Source organism: Lygodium microphyllum, chromosome 2 (assembly GCF_053477565.2).
Source record: "Lygodium microphyllum isolate KBCC chromosome 2, Lygodium_microphyllum_v1.1.10, whole genome shotgun sequence".
In the NCBI taxonomy this organism is placed as follows: Eukaryota; Viridiplantae; Streptophyta; class Polypodiopsida; order Schizaeales; family Lygodiaceae; genus Lygodium; species Lygodium microphyllum.
Genome location: NC_141136.1, coordinates 52,428,045 through 52,447,049, shown reverse-complemented (window position 1 = coordinate 52,447,049; position 19,005 = coordinate 52,428,045). Strand labels below are relative to the sequence as shown.

The window sequence follows — 19,005 nt, the reverse complement described above, 5'->3', positions numbered from 1 at the left end:
AGCACGGTCCAACCACGCCCATCACGTGCCCCCCCATCTTCAGGAAGCCACGCTTCTACTAATGCAGTGACCACCCTGAAAACCCTAGCGGCCAAGACTATAGAACCCACGATGGCTGCGGTCAAAAAACCCCAACCAACCTATCGAACCACACAGACGCGTGACTTCCCGGAATCATCTAAGGCTAGAGAGCTTGGCATCCCAGTGGCTACACATGAGGCGCGCAAAGCACCATCCGTGCCCCTGACGCCACCCTCAGTACCCCAAAGCCGCACCAGTCCCACCGACTAGGCTAAGGAACTACCTATAGACACACCATTATCACGTCATCCCCCCCTCGAACCATTAGTGTCTAGCTCCCTTCCACCTCAACCACCATCAAGCCTTAGGCCTTCCTACGAGCGACGTTCATTTCTATCAATCGCCAAGGACCTTGCTGAGAATACGGGAGATGACTTGGTAACTTGCATCAAACTCCTGGATACCACATTCGCTAGGAACTATAAAAGACTTGACCTCGGCTTGCTTGATGAACCCCTTGCCACCGAGGTTCGTTCCTTATCCTGCACTTGGAAAGAATACAAGTTTATAACCGTAATATCCCCCAAAGTCTCAAAGGATTTAATCGATAATGGTGAAATCTCAAAAGAGCACGCATTCATCAAATGACTAAAAACATCCTACCGCAAGCCCCAAAGGCCTGCGTCAACCGTTGAGATTGAGAAACTTACTCGCCTCGCTAACTCTAACTCCTCGTTTCTCCAAAAATGGGGTAACCTACGTCTCCAATGGGAGAAACGGGGTTGCCAAATAATAACTAATGCTCAGCAGCAACATGCCATCAAAACAACTGAGTATGACCCGACTTACGTAGCACCAACCTCGTTTAGGGTCTTGACCACCACACGATCCAAACATCTAGACGACCAGGTCTTGGCCCATCCTTACATTGATCGTATCCTTACGGAAGAAGAGCTACATGTGGCTAGCCGCATCAACTCGGGTGACTTTCTAACCGATGTCCTGACTTACATTACCCAAGTATGCATTAGCCCTCGAAAGCTCGATCGTCATGCCCAATTGAAATACAACCCTGATTTCTATAATTGGCTGATGCCCAAGTAAATAGCACCCTACCGTGCTCAAATGTCTTGCCTCTCCCATGTCCAATCCTAGGAAGGATTCCTCTCGTTCCCAAGGGGGGGAGGGGGTAAAGGTGAAGAAAGGTGAAATCAAGGAAAAGTGTCATAAGATCTTGGAAATGAATAGAGCTACTCAAGGGAAATTTCTTTTTGTTGCTTAAAGCATGTTCTTCTTGCCATAAAAGCATGATCAATTCCTATTTATTTTCCAGCAAGAAAATGTCTTAGGAATACTAATGGTGAACCATGATATATGACAGGAACCTAAAATGGCAAGGCAAGATAAAGGCAGCAAGCTTCCATTCATGGAGGAAGAGCAAGCTAAGTATGGCTTGACAGTAAAAACGAGGGGCTACAACCAGTTCACATTCAAGCACACCGTGAACCTAGAGAACGTCATCATGGAAGAGCCACCAATAAAACGACTCGTGAACCAGTGGAGCCTACAAAAGTATGTAGAAAAGGTTGGGCAGGCAGTCAACTACGAAAAATGCGCAGAGTTTCTAAGGAGCTTCGATGCCGAAAGGAACTGTGGCATGGTGACAATCAGGAAAGGGGAAGAAGCCCACCAAGTAGAGGTGGAATTAAGCCCTGAGGTGGTGGAGAAGGCCCTAGGCTTAACTAGCAGGACCGAGCGACGCCCAAAGAGGGACATGTACAGCATGCTAGGGATAAACAAGGCTGTCGTACGCACACTGGATGGGATAAGTTTAGCGGATATTCCAAACCCTGAGATCAAGCTGCAAGCAAAGATGGCCCATACTCACTTCTCCAGTCAAAGATACAATGCCCTTATGAACAGAATCAGGGTGCCATTGTTGGAGAGCATCGCAGCAGGATTCCCAAACGAAATAGATTGGAACGCCTTCGTGCGCAAAACTATTGAAAGCTCAGCGAAAGCTTTAACCACTGGTAGAACGGTAGCAAGAGGAGAATCCCCGACCTCCACAACAAGATCAGCTCGAAAGAAGTCCTCTCCAAAGCATCCACCATCAGGTTCAGTGGGATCCTAACGGCCATCATCCAGGAGGTCTTGAAGGACACAGAGGAAGGTGGAGAGGGAGTAGGGGAAACCCCTGACTGACTGTCTCACCATGAACAAGTGCATTCAAGCGAAAGGACTATAAGTGATAAGGAAGAGCAGGAGACGCAATCCGCCGGCCAAGGAGAGCCAAAGGCACAGACGCAGGGAACCCCATCAAAGCTATAGAAGGAGACAAAAGAAACGATGACAAGGGAGGAATGGGCCGAGTTGAGGAAGGCCCAAAAAGAAGCCAAGAGGGCCGAAGATGAGAGAAAGAGAAGAACCAAGAGAGAGGCAGAAGAGCCAAAAAGAAAGGAAGATGAAGACATGGCAGAGGCCATGCACAGGTCTCTAGAGGAGGCCTACAGTTCCAAAGGAATGGCCACCTTGAGCCCACGGCACAAAGGCAAAACCAAGCGGCGGCGTTGAAGTAGCCCCAGTCATCGCGGAAAAGGGCAAGGCCCCGTTACACCCCCTCCCTTCAACTCTCATGCCTCAAACGGCCACCACCACCTCCATCACACAGGAGCCAGCGTCTGCCATGGACATCACTCAGCTCATGTCCATGATACAATTCCTAGTCACAAAAGTACAAGAGATGGCACCAGGGGCAGGAGCCAAAAGGTTGTCTGCGCGGTGGACGCCGAGTCCAAGCAAGACCCAAAGTGGCAAAAGCTAGAAGCATCCACCACAGCACTACCAACGATGCCCCCGGCTGCAGACTATGATGCCTACATCGCTAAACTCCTAGCCCAACTAGAGAGGGCCAAGAAAGAGAAGAAGGCCGCTGCTGTGGAGCTAGAGGCCGAAAGAGAGGTTGCCGCAGCCCTACGACTAGAGATGACACGGCAAGCCTCTGAGCATCAGAAAGAAATTTGAAGCTTGAAAGAGCAACTCAGTGCCCAAGAAAAGAAGGCTCAAGAAAATGAAGATCGCCTAAGGCAAAGACTAGAGAATGAAGCCCAAGACTTGGTGGCGAAGCAACGGGACCACAAGTAGCTCATCTAGCAAAATATGCTAAGCTCCAGCAACAAAATGGCACGGGTGGAAGCTATGCATGCAGAACTATAGGAAAGCCCGCAAGAAGAAGACCAAGCACCAAAAGATCAACGCCAAGAATAGGAGGATGCCTTGGTATTCCAGCTGTAGACAACAATGGAAGAGCAAGGAAGACTGGAGAGAGAAATAGAAGCCGTGTCAGAAATGAGGGACGCGGCCATCGACAAAGCCACAGGAAGCCTACAAGACGACCTGAAGAACGCCCGGGAGGAGGTGGAGGCACTAATGGCCATGGCCATGACTGGAAGGAAGCTACACCAAGCAGAGCTTGAATGTTGTATGCAAACCACTGAAGATCTATCAGAAATGGATCGCAGAAGCCTACCAACAGTACTCTGTAGCTGAGCAAGGTAGGAGGATAGCTAAGTAGCAGCTGAACCGCCGAGATAAAGAGAAGACCCAGGTGATGGAAATCTGGAGCGAGTAGCACAACAGGTGGTAATGATGCTGTCTCAGGAGATGGAGAGAGGTAAGGAAAACATGGAAGAAAAGGCACAGCGCTGGGAGAAACGCAACCTTGAAAGAGTGTAGGGACTGACAAAGCGCCTGGCAATATCAGAATGTGAGAGGGTGCTCGCAAAATCCAGAGCTGAGGCCACTGAAATGTGCTCCAACACGCAGAGGCAAGCCTTTTTGAGCATTGTGCTTTATGTCACACAAGTTAAAGGTGAGGACTCGATGGAGAGAATGAGGAGGAAGCTAGAACTGACAACCAGAGCTTTAAGATATGGCTTGCAAGGGCGCACACTTCCACCTGGCACGGGCATAACCAAAGAGCAGCAACGTAGCTACTTGCGACAAGCCGGTCTCTCCACCGATGAGCTCAAGGAACTTGGATTCGAGAAACAAGAGCAGCCCCACCCATCCCCAATCCAACTCTCTATGGAACAAGACACCGAGGAAGGGCCTGACCTTAAGCAAGCATTCGAAGAAGAACCGCAAATCAGGGAGGCCAGTCCGCCCTTACCTACTCTACCCCCAGAAGAGCCGGAGGGTACCCAGGTTTCCAAGCATGTTATTGCTACAAGAAGAAGAAGACGGGAACTTGTGGAGCAAGCCCAACATAGGGCGCACGAGTGGAAGGAATCATTCGTTTGGGCAATACTCTAGTGAACCGATGGGCCGAGGAGTGGAGCATCACCATCACACAATGGAGACAGGAGCCCACGGACTACTGGCAAGACAAGGTCTATCAGGTTCCCAAAACCATCCAAGGACACCAATTTTGATGCATGGATGGCCTTCTGCGACACGCTACAGGAATAACGGAATGATCCCGCCTACATGCCCTACCCTCGCAGACACGGGGAGTGGATTACGATAGGGGGATGCATGGTAGGTATGACTTTCCGAAGATCTACAATGTCAATATAGCAACTCCTGAGGGATGCATGACCTTTAGAGTAGGGGACTTGCTGTCAGAAGTGGTGCAGCAATGGAAGCGTGAAGAATATGCTGAAATAAATGCTGAAACACAAGACAGAAGAAAGAAAGAAAGAATGAACACAGTAGACAGATGAGAACTCAGATGTATGCTCGGGAAATGGAATCCATATCGAACACGAGACAGCAGCATACAACGGTGAGTCACTGGCTGCGTGGGCTCCTCAGCACCGGCTCCTCTCTCCCAGAAGGATCTCCACTGATGGCTGAAGTACTAAAGACTGTGGAGGAGGAGCCCTATAAATAGCCACAAAAAGTGGGGAGCATAAAATGCAGTCGGCCAGCATTTAATGCTGGTCGGCCAGCAACAAATGCTAAATAATACATCATAAATGGCCACTAAAATGTGCCATAAAATACTACATAAAATGCCCAGCCTCTGGCACACAGACTCACACCATGAGCTGACTAATATCTGCTAACACCCTCTCTCAGATCATGTGTGATCGGATACAATGAAATAGTACAATGATGGAGAATCATAAACTACACAACAAATAAACACCAGAAGGACCATGGATGTCCAAGCGGTGAGTGGCCAGCCCACCACCAAGAAGCCTCGGAGAGTGTCTGATGTCGATGTCGATCGTACCAACAACACCTGAAAATAGAGAAGACTCATAGCAGCTCTCTGTGTAATGTCACCTATGTCACTCAGGACATACAAAGCCAATCTGCCAAACATGTCTCTGAACATGTGACCATGGATTCCCCGCCTTTGGCCAAACCACCAAAGTGTCCCCTCATGTGAGCTCCAGACGAAAGCCTCTCGCTCTCTGTCAAGAAGAACAGCTCATCATGAACCCAGAAATCAACACCAGTCTCTAGGATTTCACTGCCAGATACCGTCGATGCGTCAGGGACATCCCTCTCTGGATCCTATGCACCTGTATCAAAATATAGATGAGGCACTGCAGCCCCACCAACACCCGCTCACACTCCCTCTCTGGCACCGAGGAGTCGTGAGGGCCACATCACCACCACTAGAAAGCAGCCGAGGAAGGGGCCACCAAGCCCTTCCCGCGATCCGAAGAAAAGGATCCCTTTCGCGCCTTGGACTTCTCCTTGGTCGGAGGATCGGAGTCGGAGTCTGATGAAGGAGAGGACTCATCGGTAGAGTCACCATCCCGCTTCGTCTTCTGCTCCTTCTTCCTGGAAGCCGCTAACTTCTTGCAATCCTTCCGCAAATGTCCCTTCTTGCCACAGTGGTAACACTGGGCCTTCGACTTCTTCTTCCCGTCACCCCTCTCTGAAGCTACATAAGCCTCACCTCCATAATGTGCCGGAAGCCGCCCCTGTAATCTCAAGGATGCCTCATGCTCAAGAAGCATCGAGGTCATATGTGTAAAACTGACAGGAGACGATGATGTCTGCGACCGCAAAGCATTGGCCACTCCATCAAACTCCGGGGGGAGCTTGTAGGAAGTGCACGGAGGAGCCATATGGAGAGGATAAGAAGAGAAGTAGAAGAAAAGAGGGTCGTTGAGAGAGTGAGCACAGCCAAAACGCAACCAAAAACACCAAAAATAGTGAGTTCACATGCAATATAACCCAAAGGCTGATCAAGAGAAGACAAAATCTGCTGCAGAAAGTCAAAAAATCAGTCAAAAACTGCCAAAAACAGCAAAAACGGCCTGAATAATCAGAAAAACAGTCAAAAATAATGCTGTAAACAGCAAAACACAGGCTGCAAACTGAAGAAACAGGGTCTAAAGACTGTTGCCAGCAGGTTGATGAAGGAAACACGGGCAGCAAAGAGTGGAACAGCAGTAAACGCAAATCTGTCCAGAAAAACGCAAAACGCAAATGCTGAAACACTGTCGCCAGCAGCAAATCAGCAGTCGCCAGCAGGAAGGACAGCTGGCTGATCAGCAAGAAGGGTGTAAATCCTGAAATCAGCAAGAAAACACAGCACAAATAGGTTGCAGCCTGAAATCTGATACCATGTCAGAAGTGGTGCAGCAATGGAAGCGTGAAGAATATGCTGAAATAAATGCTGAAACACAAGACAGAAGAAAGAAAGAAAGAATGAACACAGTAGACAGATGAGAACTCAGATGTATGCTCGGGAAATGGAATCCATATCGAACACGAGACAGCAGCATACAACGGTGAGTCACTGGCTGCGTGGGCTCCTCAGCACCGGCTCCTCTCTCCCAGAAGGATCTCCACTGATGGCTGAAGTACTAAAGACTGTGGAGGAGGAGCCCTATAAATAGCCACAAAAAGTGGGGAGCATAAAATGCAGTCGGCCAGCATTTAATGCTGGTCGGCCAGCAACAAATGCTAAATAATACATCATAAATGGCCACTAAAATGTGCCATAAAATACTACATAAAATGCCCAGCCTCTGGCACACAGACTCACACCATGAGCTGACTAATATCTGCTAACACTTGCGCCCTTCTATTAACCGCTTCCTTGAGGATTTCTCTTACTGCCCAGACCTAGGCTTCATAACCGCTTGCAATTACCTAAGGATCATTACGTTTCTGCTTAAACAAAAGCCAGTAGCTGAGGAAGCCCACCTCCCCCCACTTTTTTTTTACATTAACCTAGGAATAGATAGCTGTGATATGGCTAGGCTCATGATGAGGGCAACCTTGCTTCCCTCGTTTTGCATGAAAATCCTTGAAGACATGAATATAGCCACTTTACGAGATGCAACCATCCTTTTTTGTTAACCACACCTCTCAATGCGATGACTAATATCAAGGAATACCTGCAGAGCCATGCCTTCTTGACGAAATCCCTAAGACCACCTCGTGACTCGTCCAAGGAAGATCAGGGCAGAGTTTGAGAGCACCCCTGGTATCAAAAAAAAAAAAAAAAAAACACTTTGCACGCCACAAATCACTGCACCTAGTGTTTTCATACCTAGCCCCACGACACATGCTTAGGGCACAACAAGGGCAGGACACACCTAGGGAGGTACCACTCGCCTATGGTTAGACCTGTCACCCTAAGCTCCACACACCGCACCCTCTGTCTACACCAACTGGGTCCTCAAGTGTGGGACACCACCAAGGGCTTGCCCAAGGTAGACCCATCTCCCAGTCCACAAGCATCGGCACCACGCACTCCACGGTCAGGCAGACACACCCCAGGTAGTGCACCTTCTTTTCTTTCCAAGTACACGTAAAGGCCCCGCCACCAGCTTCACGGACCTCATCATCCATGCAATACACTTCTAGGCAAAGCACAACCAAGGGGCGGATGCTACAACCACAATCAGAAAGTGAATGAAGAAGCTCCTTTGGAACAACGCAGACGAATAAAGCCACGGAGGGTCACATGATCGATCCGTCTAACACCATCTTAAATTTCAAAGAAGGATCTATCCACCCGCCATCCTCCGAGCATGGATTCATCTAACACCATTTTGAATTTCAATGATGGACCCGCGCCTCACCATCCCTCCAATACCAGGGCTCATTCCACCCTCAAGAGCCTTTCAATTCCAGACATCCCTCCAACACACCCTCAACACAGTATGTCCACATCCTCAAGAAGCCCTTGGCCACCCAGCACCACCGTCTCTCTCACCACTACCAAGTGCCATGGGACTGACACTCGTCTAGGAGGGGGGTAACGTTAACCCTCAAACGAACAAGGTGGAACATCGGGAAACTCTAAAGCAGAGGACAAGGCCAAGGCAAAAGTGAAATGAAAAACGAAGGCATGCCAAGAAAAATATGGAAACACAAGAAGTGCAGAAAAGTCCTAAATCAAGGAGAAAGACGCACAAAAAAAACGCAAGTCAATACTTTTTGTAAAAAAGCGCAAGGTGCACCATGATTTATTTTAAGAGTACCCGGCTCCCACCCGTAAAGGTAGATGGGCAGTAGAAAGGAAGCTAGGAAGATAGGAGGACAACGGAAAAAAAGGACCTAAGCTATGACCGACCATGTAAAAAGGGGATAACCACCCAAATGGGATTTAGGGCTTTGTATATAAAGTTCAAAAGATGAATGAGAGCTTATTCTTTGGAGTGTGGCAAAGTGGACTCATCTCCTCCTCTCCTTCTCTTCTCTTTGCTTGCTTGTGTGTGCTTAAGGTAGGGAGTGTGAGAGTGTAAGGGAGTGAGTGTGTGAGGGTGAGGGATCAAGAAAGTGAAACTCTCCACCATCTCCTCTCTTCTTCTTCTCTTCTCTTCTCTTCTCTTGCATGTAGCTATGGAGGTGGAGGTTTGAGGATGCTTGAGCTTGCATCAAGAATTGTGGAGCTATCGGAGTATTTAAGAGAAAAAGCAACTCAATCGGGCATCAAGGTAAGCTCACTACATTTGTAGAGAGAGAGATACGGCACATCGAGACTATGTGAGAGGTAGTCATTAATGCTCACTTGAAACGCTTGAACAATAAGCGGTCCGTAGGTCTTGGCGGTAGAGCTTGTGCTCACCTCTACAAGAGTTTATTCTACACCAGCTTTCAGATTTTTATGCTCAAGGCAATAAGACGCATCCGATGTGCCCTAAGTCCTCTCGAGAAAATGGAGGATTGTCAGGCACTACGGCCTCCTTGCGGCCGCCGCATTGCGCTATGGAGGTTCCTCCTACTTTTTCTAGGGTTTTAAGAATGCTATCTCGACAACCCATGATTCTACAATCAGCTCCCCTAAGAAACAGTGATTGTTGGATACCGTCTCCTCAGCAATCTGCTCCTTCGAGGAACAATGGCTGTTCAACACCTTCTATTACCTTGGCTCTACAATCCACTCCATTGAGAGACATTGATTGTTGCCCACCCTTGGCTCAACATGGGCCTCACCTTTCCCACCCTCGACTACTCAAGATCAAGAGGACATCTCTGGGAGTTCTTCGACATCTTCGACACCCCAAATACCTTCGGCATGACCGGCGGCACTTTCTTAATCATCCGTTGATTCAGAGTCCATTATCCATGAGTTTTTAGATTCGCTCTCTCTCGCAAAGGGGGATTCAAAGAGGTACTCTCTTTGCCCTTAGAGGGGGCTCCTACTACTTCTTCGGCTTCAAAGGGGGCCCCTCTATCTCCACCTTCAAAGGGGGCACCTACTTATCATGAAGTTCTTCACCCACCATTTACTCTTTGGGAATGGCTGCTTTGAGCACTCATTTCTCCTATTGATACCCAGGATCTCTAGAGACCACTTAGATCGCGGCCTTGAATGTTTAGCCACGACTTGGTGACGAGAGCTTCAAATTCCTTCCAACATAGAGTTACGACTCTAGTGGCTTCTACCCCGAGGTGGAGCCAGGTCCTACAATTCATCCCATCTACTGTTCCTTACTACAGGGGTTACCTTTCGGGTGGCAATCTTGAATCTCCAAGATCCTCTACATCTTTATATCTCTCTTCGCCCCTCTTTTTCTTCATCCCTTTTTGAGCCTAAGAGGGGGTGTTGAGAAACCACTTCTTCATTTTACATACTTCATTTAGGGTTTCGCACTAACAGTCCCAAAAAGGACTAGTGTCCACATTTGGGTCATTTCATTAGTGGGCGCCCACTCAGTGATGCGCCACCCTAGACAGCTTATGCCTACAAATAGACCGTCACTTCATTCATTCTTTACCCCTCTTCCTTCATCATTCCGACACTCTTTCCTCCTCCCTCCAACCACTCCACTATCCTCACACCCCTTCAAGCGGACATTGTGGTTCGTGGTGGGCATCCATCTCTCTCCTTCAGCATGGCAACCATCTCTCTCTTCCTAGCGTCATCTTAGGCCAGCCTGCACTTTGTGTTTGACTACCTAGAGGATTCCCCTCATCTTGACGTCAATCCTACCCTATTGGCGACCTCTTCTATCCATCAAGCAGCAGCCTATACCCTACGTTTGGCTGCTTGGAGTTTTCTTGCACCTGGTGGCCTCCCTTCTTCCTGGCGTCAATATCCTCCATTATCAGAGTGAGCTAGTGGCTGTGTTTTGTGCACTGGCTGCCTTCTTCTCTTGCCGACCAGCATCAAACATTTGCGTTTTCAGCATTCAAGCCACAAGCATTTGAGTTTGCTACACAAGCCATCTCCTCGACATCTAAGGACTACGGTTCACTCCCTCGACAGTTGGTGATGATCTTCCTAATCTCCGACAGCATCAAAGGACAAGGGTTCATTCCCTCTACATTGCCTAATATAGTGTCGTCTAAGCCAAGTCTACTACCCACTCTAGACCTACTTGCAAAGACTTCCACTTCTAAGCCTCCTCTCAAGGACCTGTTACCTCCCTTATACGAGCAAACCATGGGAGATTTGGGAATCCTTCCATCGAGTTTCATCCCAAAGGGCCCAAGAAGACCTGCCCAACTTGCACCTACTACCTCATTTGCATCTGTCTTGACGGTAGATTAGATAGCACACTCTACAACATCCCCAATGCCAAGAGGCCATGGAGGAGCTTGAGAGCACTGACCAGAACAAACCTTGACCTTGGTGGATCGTCCACACCACAAGAAGGTCATTATGACCAACTCGATCTTTAGCATAGAATTAAAAGTTTATGGAAATTTGGACAACTAAGGCTCGCCTTGTAGTGCAAGGCTTTCAACAAAAGCCTAGTGTTGACTATGAAGAGACCTTTGCTTCGACTACAAAGCTAACATCATCCGCCTATTAGTTGCACTAGCTGCTCACCACAGTTGACTGCTCTATCAAATGAATGTCAAAAGTGTCTTCCTGAATGGCTATCTGAATGAGAAAGTCTATGTGGAGCAACCTCCCGGGTTATCTTGTTCAATCTATAAGGAAAAGGTGTTCTATTTGCAAAAAGCTCTTTATAAGTTGAAGCAATCACCACGTTCGTGGTTCTATAGGATGGATGAGTTCCTTCAAATTCATCATTACCATTCTAGCCCATATGATCCAACTTTGTATGTCAAAACTACTTCAAAGGGGGTCAACTACATTCTTTTATACATGGATGACTTATTCATTATAGGCTCTAATTCAAATTCTGCTCTACTGTTGCAAATATAAAGGTCCAACTTTGCAGCACATTCGAGATGGCTAACCTCAGTCAGTTGTTACTTGTTCCAGCCTGCACACTGCCATTTATGCAGAGGGCTCATCTAAGAATTTGATGCATTTAGTGTAGGGCCTAAGTGACCCATCCCCTTGGACACTGCTAGCTGGAACAAGTAACAACTGACTGAGGTCAGTCATCTCGAATGTGCTGCAAAGTTGGATCTTTATATTTGCAACAGTAGCAGAATTTGAGTGTGTGTGCAGGCTGGAACAAGTAACAACTGACTGAGGTCAGTCATCTCGAATGTGCTGCAAACTTGGACCTTTATATTTGCAACAATAGCAGAATTTGAGCAGCTATCCCTGAGTGCTGGCACCATCATCAACATCTACATGTACTGTCCAACCCTATCATACGGCCTACCATGTCATCAGATCTGCTGTGTTTTCATTCAGTTGTTGTTGCCTGCCTCTTTTGACACTTTTCCAGCCTGCTCCCACTGTTCCTGCTGTCTAGCTTCATCAAGCACTAATCCACACTATGGATCTGTGTTTGCTGCTGCCGGAGCATATAGAGAGGCTGTTTGCTGCATTTTGAAGCCTGTCAGAGTACAATGCACCATATAGCAAAAAGAATAATGTGAACAGCAGTGGCAAAACGTAGTCCATTAATCAGCACGATGCCAAAGATGACTCCATGCAGCAAGCGCAAGATTTGCTGGCTGAAAATGCCAACTCCACAAGTAGTAATTGATGAAGAGGATGAAGACCTCATCTAAGTGGGGGATAGATTTGAATGGGAGTTTCTATAGGGCACCATGTTGAGGATGGGTTTCCCAAAGCAATGGATCAGAGGTGTATCGGCTCTATATTCATCAACTCATAGCCACGTTCAAAGGTCAATGAGACAAGGATGCCCCCTTCCACCTCTCCTTTTCTTCTTTGTTGCAGAGACTATGAGCTGCTTCCTAAGGGATAGAAATACATGTATTCGAGGCATCAGAGTTCCCATTTCAAAGTTTGAGGAGTTGCTGGATGTAGAGTTTGCAAATGACACATCTATTTACTTGGATGGGGATGAGGAGAATTTTAGGGCCTTTGTAACTACAATGAAGGTTTTCTCCAAACCCTTAGGAGCTCTTATTAACTGGCACAAATCCTATGGATTTTTGGTCTGCGATACTTGGCAAATAGAATGGAAACCACATGAGAGTTTCACTTGGGTCCCCCTGTGGCACTTCTATGAGATACCTGGGCTGCCATGTAGGCATTGATATTTCTTTAGAGCAGCAGCTAGCACCCTTATCACTTAGCATAAGACAAAAGCTACTAAATTGGAGCACCACAAGTTTATCACTAGCAAGTAGGATGGTAGTTGCAAATCACGTTCTATTAGCCACCATGTGGTACATAACTTCTTGTTGGGATTTCTCTAGGTCGTACATTGGCCAAGTGAAGCGGCTCATCAAGAATTTCATTTGGTCTGGTGGAGATGGTAGTCATGCAAGGGCTAAGATAGCTTGGAATGTTATTATCCAGCCTAGATCCTGTGGTGGTTTGGGGATTATTGTCCTAGAGAATCAGAATAGAGAATTGATGGTAAAGCTCATTGTGAGGGGCCTTCTTCTAGGTGATGATGACTAATTTTTCTTGATTTCTTTAACATTTTTGATAGATCACATCATTGACAACCAAATACAACCATTTTCAATCATTTACAACCGGAATTTATCATAAAAAGATTAAATTTACAACTTACTCATTAAACTGCGCCCTATGTCATACATATCTCGTGATTGGAGGCCTGTCAACGCTTCTCAATAGCCGTTGACGATCCCTCCAACCTGGATCTATGCTCCTTCATGCTCCAACATCATCCCACGATTGAAATCTCTCATCTCAGCCCACCCCCTTCTCTCACACTAGCTATTTCAGCATATCCAAGCTACAAGACTTGGGAACAATTTTGAGGTCAAATTTGTTGCATCTATTATACAGGCATGGAGATCACTATCTACAGGACTTCATCAGATTGACCCATCGAGTGTTGAAGAGAAGTTGAGGCAGCCACTGCTTTTTAATTAGCTACTCAAGACAAAGAGAGATCGCACCATTGGAGAGAGGACCTGCTTATGGAATTGCCCACGAGCTCAGGAGGTCTAGAGGACAGTCCTTAGGATGGTGTTTCATGGCATTACAAATTCTATGATTGCTACGCGGGGGACAATTGCATGGGTCATTGACAGAGGCCCAGCTTGTGGGTATGAGGATGTATAGGGATGTCAGGCTTATCTCATCTCGAGGCGGCTTGTGAGTAAGACTTTCATGCCGGATTTCTCATAGACAGTATGGACTCAGGGACATTGTCACATATGGGAGCTCATAGCTAGCATTATTGCTAGGTACATATGGACAACCAGATGTAGACAGGCTATTGATTTTTTGGACATATCTACTATAGAGACTCTCCAAGATCTGGACTGAGATTGAGCTCGAAGACTATGAGGAAGAGGAGAGATGCTTTTCTTAGGACATGGGATTCTGGCACCTTTTTCCTCTTTCAGACCCACATGGTTTGGCATTATAGACCTCTTGATTGGCTATTCACTCAAGCTTTGTAATAGACTTCCCCTTGTTATATAACTCTTCATATGGAAGTCCCTTTTACAGGGCTGCTTTGTAATTGGTTTTTGCCTTGAGACACTCTGTTTTGAGGTGTGTTAATTGTATTTTCACTTTTCTCTCAAAAAAAAGGCATTTTAACATAAATAAACCTTTTTGGGCCTCTATTTAAGGAGTAAAACTAGGCATTAGTGTGCTACAATTTAATTCTAATCCATGCCTTGATTTGATGGCTCAACACCTTTCTCATTTCTAGTCAACTCCCATTTGTAATAATTCCCCTCACTCTATTTGGAAAAAGTCTGGCTTCAGGAATTATGCTCAAGAGTTGCAGATTTGCAAAACATACCTACTTCAAAGACAATCTCTAGGATGAAGATTGTCCACTCTACGGGAGATTGGAGAGACTACATATCAACTCTAGTTGCATGAGGACGAGGAGAGATGCTTTTGTTCATAGTTGGGACTCCAGCACCTTCTATTTTGATTCAAATATGATTTGGCATTACAAACCACCTCATTGGCTATTGACTCAACCCTGTATTAGACTTTTTACTTTATCTTTGATGTATCATTGGTGACTTATACTACGCTTCTCTTGTATTTTCAACAACATACCATTTTCATTAATATTTCCATGTGATAGATGAGTGACATTACCCCTCGAAAACAGGTATTTACTATCTTGAACTAGAGCAGCAGGCTACCATACATAAACTGAGACAACCAAACTGACAGATAAGAAAAGAATTACCTTACAATCTCAAGCTAGAGCAGCTAACTATCATACATAAGCTGGAGCAAGCAAATGACACCTGCATACCTTGTTGTCTTTATTATTCAAAACTAGGCTGTGAAGTGCAATCAATGCTTTGTTTCGTACTCGATGACTATCTTCAGAACGTTCCCACCATGGTCTCACTATAAAAGGTATGAGGCCCTCAGTCCTAATTGTGTGCCTATTGATTGGGCTTTCTACTGACAGTCGATGCACCTCCTCTAAAGCTTTCTCGAAATCCTCAAATGAAACATTTGACTGTAACTTACGTTTGGCCCTTAAAATCCGTGCTTTGAAGTTTCTCTCGCGCCATTCTTCTATTGTCCTCTGCAGCCCTGCATCTTTCTTCAGTTGTAATGACTTGAGCACCTGTCCAGTCAATGGGCACGTTGGCTGTCGGCCCTGTTCCAAGCAAACCTTGAACCATTTTTCTATCTCACTCTGCTCATATATCCGATCAGTTTCTAGCACCACTGGATCTTTCATAATTTCTTTACTCAATGGACATATAAAAGTTCCAAATGGTGGGATAACCTTTTCCTCCTCACTTTGACCATGTGTAGGCTGCAGAATAGACTCCCCTACGGTTGTGACATGCCTGAGGAGCCTATCTAGCACGTCTGCTATCTGAAGGTCTTGTGTGTCTTGTATCTCTCTCCTTAAAACTTCAATATGTGAGGAGAACTGACTCACATCGTGAATGTTGATCCCAAGAACCCTTGCTATATCCAGCATGAGTGCATGACCACTTGTTTGATCAACTGAATCAAATGTTAATCCTTCATTGAGAGCCTTTAAGATGCATTCCTCCAAATCACTGATCTGCTCCACGGGAGGAAAAAAAAAAAAAAAATTATCTATCAGGTAGCATAGGTGGCTGCATACTCGTGTTTCTTTATTTTGTGGAGATGATTAATTGGAAAGTCTATTGTGCATTCACCGAACATCTTCAAATGAAGCACAATCATATATGTGAACTTGGGCCACACACACATGCACGCACGCACATGCATACAAGCAGATAGTATGTTCATGGATGCAAAAAAAATATCCAAGGTCCAGTAATTGAAAAAAGTGACATATCTGGATTAGCTGCACCTTTTAATGCATCTTCACAGGCCCCATGAACATAGTTGTTGGGAAATACAAACTCACAGTACCTTTGATTGGCTTTGCTCCATCTCATAAGATAGCTGAGTTATCTGATTGTACACCTCCACATGATGTTGCAAGCCTTTGGAAAGAAGCATCAGTTGCTTTGCAGCACCAGAAATGAAGTTTTTGAAATGATCATTCAAAGATTCACAATGCAGAAGCTGGTATAATCTGCTTTTAGAACTGTGGAGCAAGAGATAATCTTTCAGTTCATACATAGTAGTCAGAATGCCTTGAATTGGTGTGTGCATCACAGGCATTAAATCAGCGCCATCAAGTTTCTCCAGCTCACTAAATATACTGCGAATTCGCTCCAGAAAGAAAGAAACCTTTCTTGCATTTTCTTTCTGCGTTGTTTCATCATCCCTATTTGAAAGAACTGTGCTCAATTCTCCAAGTACCATAATGAAAGGATACTCTTTCAAGTGTGGCTCCGTGCAGGGCTCAACCATTTCCATGAAGACTTTTCTTGTGTGTTCTCCTCTTTAAGCCAGCACAAATTTCCCACGTCAACTTTTCCAATACATAAATATGAGCGGCTGTTAATGGCAGCCAATAAGTTTGCACTGACACCACTGCTAAGTTTCAAGGTCATCTGTCAAAGGAATCTCCATGAGCTTTAGGCGAACTGTTCTTGTCAGGACGATTCACGAATAATATAATTCCTCCACATCAAAGTAGAAAGATGTAAATTGTCAATTTGAAATGAAGAGGCTTCCCTAGCTTTCATCATGACCGATCAAAAGGCCCAGACTTCGACAATGGTAATGTGCAGTATATCTCTGAAATAAGCAATAGCAATAAGGCATCTGATTCAAGAATATCGACTACGAGACAAATGGTGTTCTTTGACCACGTTGGCAAAACAGAAATAAGCTAGCATGCTGATCAGTAGATGTCTTCAAATCTGCCATTCAAGCATAAAACAGCGAACCAAATCTCACTCGCCTGTAATAAAAGCAATTTTTCTGCAAGTACGGGAAACCACAAATCCTGAGACAACTCAAGGGGCGAGTTCCTTCCTCCTTTGATGCAAAGCAGGGTACATTACAGGTTCTAAGAATCTCTAATCAGGCAGGGCACGCAAACAGACAGAGAAAAGCGCGTAAAGAACGGGATGACGACTATGAAGAAGGGAGACTCGAGAGTCGAGAGGAAGGAAAGGAAAAGGAAGCAGCAGCAGCAAAGAAGAAGTAGCCACCTGATGCAGAAAGTCTTCGGACAAAAGGTAGTGTAGTCAACGGAAGAGGAAATACGAAGGCTAGTTAGTAGTCTATTGGCCAAAAAGAGAGAATATGTATCCCAAATGCCAAGCACATAAAAATCTTTTGACTTACAATTTGGGATGTATTTTTTTATTCAAGTCCCATTTGTTTATCATTTTGTGACTGTCTAAGAGCTGGATCACACAGAGGGTTACGAGGGCGAGTTGGACCCCACTCCCCCTTTTAACCCTCTATCGTGTTGGGGAGTTCTAGGATGAGTGGGGGAAACTTAACCCCACAATCACCCTACAAGGACCTTGAGGGGAAGCAGCTTTCTTAGTGAGCGCTAGCACGGTTAGCCAAATCTTCATCTACGATTGGAGTGCTAGTAGCTTTTGACCCCATCTACTTATTAGCATAAGCAGCACAACTAGTCACTAGCCTATTTTTCTCAAAATGAAGGATAGTCGACAATGCGGCATTTCTCTCTCTTGTTCCTCTTCTTCTTCTTCTTCTTCTTCTTCTTCTTCTTCTTCTTCTATGTGTGTGCGTGTGATGCATGCATACGCACGCGTGTGTGTCATGTACGTGTGTGTATATATATATTTGTGTTTAGTACATATTTTCATTTGTGTGGTCTCATAAGTGTGCCTCCTCTGTCTCCCTCTCATAAATTTTCTCTTATGTCCTTTCATTTTTTTCTTAAGTCCCATGTGTCTCATCTATTTTCACCTCATATGTGCATGTTGTTTACAAATGTGTGTGCATACATATGCATGCGCGTATATGTGTAGGTATATGTATATATGTTTTTAATATGTGTAGTCTCATAAGTGTGTGTGTGTGTGTGTGTGTGTGTGTGTGTGTGTGTGTGTGTGTGTGTGTGTGTGTGTGTGTGTGTGTGTGTGTGTGTGTGTGTGTGTGTGTGTGTGTGTGTGTGTGTGTGTGTGTGTGTGTGTGTGTGTGTGTGTGTGTGTGTGTGTGTGCGCGTGTGCGCGCGCGCGCTCTCTCTCTTCCTCTCATCATTCTTCTCTCATCCTTTTTACTTTTTTTTTTACCAAGTCTCTTGTCTCTCATCTTTTTTCACCTCATATATGTGTAATATTGTGTACACATGTATATGTGTGTATGTATGTGTTTGTGTGTGGATGTATGTACATGTATGTTTTTACATGTTTGTATCCATTCTCTCTCCTCTCTTTTATTTCCTCTCTTCTCCCTTTCATAGTTCTCTCTCTTTTTCTCAATGATTTTTCAAGTTTTCTCAATAAAAGCACCATATTTTAGGGAGGGCCTATAGAGTATGTGACTAGCAACATCTACTCTAGATGTATTCCTTAAGTAACCCTTGCAGAGAATTAGAAGACTATGGGAAGAATAGAAGGGAACATTGACCAGAACTGAAAGGAAGTAATGGTGGGATGCCAAATTAATGCAATGAGAGAGCAAGATGATGTGTGAACAAGAATGAAAGAGCAAAGCATTCAAGATGTTTTTGTGGGTACTTAGTTACCCTTATTCCTTCATTATTTTCACTTATATATGATTGTATAATGTGTATTAGTACAAGGGGTACCCACTTGGCCTTGGGGTATTGATGTTTACTTCAAAAACCTCCCTCTTAAAGGCCTTAG

At 45.5% G+C, this 19,005-nt stretch overlaps 1 protein-coding gene and 1 long non-coding RNA gene across 6 annotated transcripts in view; one reads left to right on the top strand and one right to left on the bottom strand.

The window, feature by feature from the left end:
• Positions 1-15,042, top strand: part of LOC148039732 (uncharacterized) — a 138,050-nt gene extending 123,008 nt beyond the window's left edge. Inside the window, exon 3 of the long non-coding RNA XR_015693223.1 lies at positions 14,546-15,042. This is a non-coding gene — a long non-coding RNA (uncharacterized LOC148039732). The remainder of the gene's footprint in view (positions 1-14,545) is intronic.
• The window catches only part of LOC148039731 (U-box domain-containing protein 44-like), a 140,430-nt gene extending 123,021 nt beyond the window's left edge, over positions 1-17,409 (bottom strand). The window contains exons 1-3 of one of the 5 annotated variants that reach the window (XM_087693569.1): positions 16,172-17,409; positions 15,281-15,833; positions 15,057-15,154 (exon numbers count right to left, since the gene is read on the bottom strand). In XM_087693569.1, coding sequence (XP_087549695.1) covers positions 15,057-15,154; positions 15,281-15,833; positions 16,172-16,624 — 1,104 coding nt within the window. In that variant the 5' untranslated portion in view covers positions 16,625-17,409. Of the gene's footprint in view, positions 1-15,056; positions 15,834-16,171 lie in introns of all 5 variants that reach the window. The other 4 variants (XM_087693560.1, XM_087693572.1, XM_087693551.1 and 1 more) reach the window with 4 other exon arrangements.
• Between the last annotated feature and the right edge of the window lie 1,596 nt (positions 17,410-19,005).